At 28.9% G+C, this 6,873-nt stretch overlaps 1 protein-coding gene across 1 annotated transcript; it reads left to right on the top strand.

Annotated features, from left to right (window-relative positions):
- Positions 1-6: 6 nt before the first annotated feature.
- LOC111026838 (dynein beta chain, ciliary-like) lies at positions 7-6,575 on the top strand. The gene is made up of 19 exons (XM_022304987.1): positions 7-42; positions 514-667; positions 918-1,060; positions 1,119-1,288; positions 1,355-1,493; positions 1,590-1,754; positions 1,826-2,019; positions 2,083-2,596; positions 2,801-2,971; positions 3,119-3,270; positions 3,357-3,657; positions 3,759-3,902; positions 3,973-4,110; positions 4,169-4,570; positions 4,640-4,882; positions 4,955-5,137; positions 5,740-5,913; positions 5,991-6,139; positions 6,241-6,575. The coding sequence occupies exons 2-19, from the start codon at positions 517-519 to the stop codon at positions 6,533-6,535; spliced, it is 3,828 nt and encodes a 1,275-aa protein (XP_022160679.1). The 5' UTR covers positions 7-42; positions 514-516; the 3' UTR covers positions 6,536-6,575.
- The last annotated feature ends 298 nt before the right edge of the window (positions 6,576-6,873 follow it).

The following is a 6,873-nucleotide window of genomic DNA, read 5'->3' as shown; positions in this document are numbered from 1 at the left end:
AAAGGAAAAGTTCCAAAGGATAGAAGCTGGAAAGCTTGCAAGGTACCTAATTAATTTAATATTATTAAAACTATGTAATTTATATTCATTAAAATGCCAAATTATAATGTATACCTAATACCTATACCGGCTACACTTAAAATGTATTCAGTTATATAATAGAAGTATGATTTTTGAAATGAAAATACAATTCTAATTATCACATGAATAGGTAAAATAAAAACAACCCATTTTAAGTTTACAAATTAAAATTAATTATATATTATAATAAAATGAATTTAGTATAACATCTATAAAAATATAGAGTGTATTTATATATTTTTTTTACAAATTTCAATCTATTTTTATTACACATATAAAATATACATTATTCCTACTTAAGTAATAAATAGATCTATTTGGTAACCAACACTATTTTTAATGAGGTTTTATTGTTTCTTCATTGATAGCAAATGTTAAGTATTAATATTATCTACTAAACATAATATATAATTTATTTGTGTATATAACTAGGTAATGATGGCAAAAGTTGATGGATTTTTAGATTCGCTTATAAACTATGATAAAGAGCATATACACCCGGATGTAGTCAAAGCAATTCAGCCATATTTGAAAGATCCAGAATTTGACCCAGACCTAATCGCGTCAAAGTCTTCAGCTGCTGCTGGTGAGTAAAAAGTATAATTTATTTCAGCAATATAATTTAAATAATTAGTATTATTACTATTATTTATGTAATAATTATATAGGTATGCTTATTAATAATGCATATCTTCAACTATACCTACCTGAATACTGAATATATATAAATTATAATATGGGATAAACTCAGTTTTGAAGTTATTTGTTGTATACATTTTTAATAATAATACATTTATATTTATTACAATTTGTAACATTGAACTTCCATATTCAAGGTTTATGTAAATGGGTAATAAATATAATGAAGTTTAATACCGTTTGGCAAGTTGTTGAGCCTAAAAGAAAAGCTCGGGATCAAGCAAACGAAGAGCTGAGCGCTGCTAGGAATAAACTGATGGAGCTTAGAAATATGATAATTGTAAAGTTTAATTTATGAACAATTACGTAGTATTTTATATAACTTATTATAATTTAAGGAATTGGAAAGGAAACAAAAAATTTTAACCGACGAGTTTGATGGCGCAGTAGCTGAAAAAACTAATTGTCAAAATCAAGCTGATGAAACATCTATGAGGATTGATTTAGCAAACCGACTTGTAAATGGCTTAGCATCGGAAAATGTCCGTTGGAAAGAGAGTGTTTCGACGTAAATTATTTCAGCATTTTTTCATTAGAAGGATAGAACCATAAACAATTTTATTTTACATTTTAGATTGCAAAAAAGTTTGCAAACTTTACCTGGGGATACTCTTATGATTTCTGCTTTTGTATCATATGTAGGTTACTTTACAAAAATGTATCGTCAAGAACTAATTCAAAATGCATGGTTACCTTTTTTCAAAGAAGTTAAGGTAAATTTATCATATGTGTGAACAAATTGAATTAAAATCAAAATGTGCAATTTATTTTATATTGAGCTCTTCGATTATTAAAATATTAATTTTCAGCCCGAGATACCAATAACAGATAATTTAGATCCGCTATCTTTACTCACTGATGATGCACAAATTGCAGCTTGGAATAATGAAGGTCTACCAAATGATAGGATGTCATCTGAAAATGCAACAATTTTAACTAATTCTGTTAGATGGCCATTGATGGTTGATCCTCAAGTACGTTATATTTTTATTTTTATAACCTTATTTGATGAGTACAGCATAGTTGTGATTATTTTGTTAAATAGCTTCAAGGAATTAAATGGATTAAAACAAAATATGGCAGAAGCTTAAGAATTACCAGACTGAACTATAAAAATTATTTATTTGATATAGAAGTTTGTGTAAGAGATGGGAACGTTCTGTTGATCGAAAATATAGGTGAAAACATTGACCCCGTTTTGGATAACATTATTGGCCGAAACTTGATAAAAAAAGGAAGGTAAACAAATTTTTCTCTGCTAAATAATACATATATTTGATTTCCATTCATATGCAATTTTAGTGCTGTAAAAATCGGTGAAAAAGAGATTGATTACAATCCAAATTTCCGTCTTATATTGCACACAAAATTATCAAACCCACATTACAAACCTGAAATGCAAGCACAGACAACACTAATTAACTTCACTGTGAACCGTGATCAACTTGAAGATCAATTATTAGCAGAAGTTGTGAAAGTTGAAAGACCTGATTTAGAAAAAATGAGGATTAATCTGACTAAACAACAAAATAGTTTTAAAATAACATTAAAACAACTTGAAGATGATCTATTACAGAGGCTGTCATCAGCTGATGGTGATCAGATACTCGGTGACAAAGAACTTGTTTTAAACCTTGAAAAGTCTAAAAAAACGGCTACAGAAATTGAAGTAAAAGTAGCTGAAGCGAAAATAACATCAAAAGAAATTGACTCTGCCCGTGAAGAATATCGCGTTGCTGCAACACGAGCATCAATTGTTTACTTTATAATGAATGATTTGATAAAAATAAATCCAATGTATCAGTTTTCTTTAGAGGTAAACTATAAAATTTAAGACAAGCTAATTGCTTTTAAAGTTGATTTGTGCCATTTAAGTTTATTAATTTACAGAGTATTTCTTATTTTTTTTAAAAATATTTTATTAAAATGCAACTTATTAATGTTTTTCAGATTATTTTTAAACTACATTATATGAATCAGCTATAATAATTGTTTATTATTCTCTTTTTTATTTATAAAGGCTTTTAGTGTTGTCTTCCAACGAGCTATGAGAGAAGCAGAAAAAGCAGACACATTAAATAAACGAATAGTCAATTTGGTGGATAATATAACTTATCAAACATTTATTTATACTAGTAGAGGATTATTTGAAAAGGATAAGTTAATATTCATTTGTCAAGTCACTATTCAGGTACACATACAACTATATGGTGATGAAGAGTTATTTACTTTTTAATAATATAACTAAAATATTTCATTACATGCATTTTATTTTAACATTTCAATTTTTAATGATTATTGAATAGTGATAATAATTGAAAAATATATTATACTGTAGGTACAAATTCAAGCAAATAAAATAAAACCGATAGAGTTAGAATATTTGTTGAGAAGGCCAGCAATTTCTGGATTAACTAGTCCATTTGATTTTATTTCATCAAATGTATGGGGAGCTATAAAATCACTTGTTTTAGCTGATGATGAATTTGTGTAAGAAAAAAATTTGCACTATTAATAAATACTTAATTTATTATAATAATTAATCATTTATTTAAATAATGTATTTATTATTAAAGAGGTCTAGACAAGGATATTGAAACTTCGGGTAAACGGTGGCAGTTATACATTGATGGAGAAGCTCCAGAGAATGATAATCTACCTCAAGAATGGAAAAATAAAACTCCATTCCAGAGACTTTGCATAATAAGAGCTTTAAGAACTGATCGAATGACTTATGCTACTAAAGTATACGTCCAAGATGTTCTTGGTCTCAAATATACCAATTTTAGACCTCCAGAGTTCATTGATTCATTCAAAGAAACTACCTGTAAAACACCTGTATTTTTTATATTATCAGCAGGAGTTGATCCAACACGTGTAAATATTACATTATCATCTATATCTTTTAATATTTAAAATGTTTTAAGTATACTCAAGTACACAATTTACTTGCTTACTACAAGCATATTATGTTATAGGACGTTGAAGCTGTTGGTAAAAAAAAAGGATTTACAATTGAAAAAAAGAACTTTCATAACATATCTTTAGGGCAAGGACAAGAACAAGTGGCAGAAGATGCTATAGAGTTAAGTTCTCGGTTGGGTAATTGGGTTATGTTACAAGTAAATATGAAATTATAGTTAACCCCTTAACTCACTTTAACATTATTAAGTCACTATTTATGTTTAAAAGAATGTGCATCTAGTACAAAAATGGCTGCCTTCTTTGGATAAAAAAATGGAAGCATCTTTTGAACATCCACATGTCAATTATAGAATATTCATTAGTGCTGAACCTGCCGCTGACCCACTCTATCACATTATTCCTCAAGTATTTCTTATATAAATTAAACAATATTTAATTGTAAAATTGTTGTTTGTCTTTTTAGGGTGTCTTAGATTCTTCCATCAAAATTACTAACGAACCACCAACAGGAATGATGGCAAATTTACATAAAGCTTTAGATAATTTTAATCAAGACACACTTGAGATGTGTTCTAAAGAAGCAGAATTTAAAGCAATTCTGTTTAGTTTATGTTATTTTCATGCATCAGTACAGGAAAGATTAAAGTTTGGAGCTCAAGGATGGAATAGATCATATCCATTTAATGTGGGTGATTTGACGATTTCTATCAATGTATTATACAATTACCTGGAAGCCAACAATAAAGTTCCTTGGGAGGACCTTAGATATCTTTTTGGAGAGATCATGTATGGTGGACACATTACCGACGATTGGGATAGAAGATTATGTCGGACATACCTTGAAGTCTACATGAATCCAGATCTAGTACTATTAAAAATGTGTATATTTATACACGCAATATGGTTTCATAAATGTTGTTATTTGAAAATATAGATGGAAGGAGACCTTTTATTTGCACCTGGTTTTGTGGCCCCTCCAAATACAGACTATAAGTCATATCATGAATATATAGATGATTTGCTGCCATCAGAAAGCCCTATACTGTATGGGCTACATTCAAATGCTGAACTTGGCACACTCAGTACAAGGTCTGAAAATTTATTCCAGACTCTATTGGAAATGCAGCCTAGAGATTCTGGATCGTCTGGCGGAACTAGTATGTCAAGGGATGACAAAGTAAGTTGAATTAGTTGTAAAAATCAAATTTATTGGACATATAGTTATGAATGGTACGCAATTTATTTCTAGGTTAGACAAGCTTTGGACGACGTTCTTGATAAAGTTCCAGAACCATTTAATTTAATAGATATGATGAGTAAGGCTGAAGAACAAACTCCATATGTAATCGTTTCATTTCAAGAATGTGAGCGCATGAATGGATTAATGAACGAAATAAGAAGATCATTAAAAGAGCTACATTTAGGGTTAAAGGTATATTTTATATTTGTCTAATGATTTAGAGTTATTACACTGGAAATAATAATACAGAGAGCAGAAGATAGCAATCATAGTATTATAGTGATTAGTTTAAAGTTAATTTAATAAAAAAGTAATAAGCAATTTACAAAAGAAACATATTCAATATTGTTAACATAGTTAAAAATGCAGTTAAAACTTTAACCTTGAAATGCTTCAACTGCATCATTAAATTTAGAAAAATGTGTTTCTATAATTTCTACAATAGAATTTTTTAGGTATTTATATTCAATCAATACTTTCATAATCGAGTTTCTTAACCCACTGTCAAAGAGCCAGCTGCTGTAGCCGATGGGTACTTAGACCTCTGCGGTCAACCTCTGGTTGTATTATTTTACAGAGATTGCACGGTCAGCCCGCTTTGTATTTGAATGTGCCTTAATTTTAGGTGTAGGATGGAATGTTTTTTGTGACAAAGCACACAACAAACAATGAAACCAAATTATATTGCTTATTATAATTAAAATCTTTTCCATATTTCAATTTCCATTATGCTTTTCACTACTTATATTTATTGAATTTTACATAATACATAAATGGTATTTTCTAAAATTTAGGGGGAACTGACAATAACTGCAGACATGGAGGCGTTAGAAGAATGTTTGTTCATGGACAGAGTTCCGCCTAGCTGGGAAAAGCGTGCTTACCCATCGTTGTTATCTTTAGCGGCTTGGTATGCAGATTTATTAAAGAGATTGCGTGAACTAGAGTCTTGGGTTAGCGAATTTCAGGTAAACTATAATTTATCAGCAAAAAATTACTAAATTATTACAAATATTAAAACATATTTGATTCATTTTTGTTTTAGCTTCCATCGTCGGTATGGTTAGGTGGGTTTTTCAACCCACAATCATTTTTAACTGCTATAATGCAGTCCACCGCTCGAAAAATGGGATGGCCTTTAGATAAAATGTGCTTACAATGTGATGTGACAAAAAGATACGAAGAAGAAATAACGTAAGCAAACAAATAACCCTAGAAATTGAGGAAACTGATATTGAATATTGTAAAACTATAAATCATGTTTATGATTTGATTTGATTTATTTTGATTTGTAGGGTTGCACCTAGAGAAGGTGCCATGATAAATGGATTGATATTAGAAGGTGCTCGTTGGGATTTAACCACAGGTTGTATTGTTGAATCGATTCCGAAAGAATTGTTTCCAATAATGCCGGTTATACACTTTAAAGCTATTATCAAAGACAAACAAGATTTGAGAAATATTTACGAATGCCCAGTTTACAAAATTAAACTAAGAGGTCCAACATACGTGTGGACATTTAATTTGAGAACATGGCAAAAGCCATCCAAATGGATTTTAGCTGGTGTAGCAATATTACTTAGTGTATAGTTATAAATACTGAGTACCAAATAAATGTGATTTAAATTGATGTTTTGTTTATGTTTATTTAATTTGATCATTATAAATCATAAATAGGTACAATAATAATTTTAAGAAAAGGAAAAAGAAAAAAATCATTTATTGCTTTCAAAGAAATCTTTGTTTTAATTTTTGTTTTACTTATACTTTTTCTATGAAACACAATTTTACTGCAACTCATTTCTTAACATTGGTTTTCAGAGTTTTGAGAGATAAATAATAAATGAAAATATAAAATATTTATATGTATAGATAAGTTATATAATATTTTGTTACATTTTTATGATCATAATTCATAATAAATCTGA

Source organism: Myzus persicae, unplaced genomic scaffold (genome assembly GCF_001856785.1).
Source record: "Myzus persicae strain clone G006 unplaced genomic scaffold, MPER_G0061.0, whole genome shotgun sequence".
Taxonomy (NCBI): domain Eukaryota; kingdom Metazoa; phylum Arthropoda; class Insecta; order Hemiptera; family Aphididae; genus Myzus; species Myzus persicae.
This window is presented reverse-complemented; position numbering and strand designations above follow the sequence as displayed.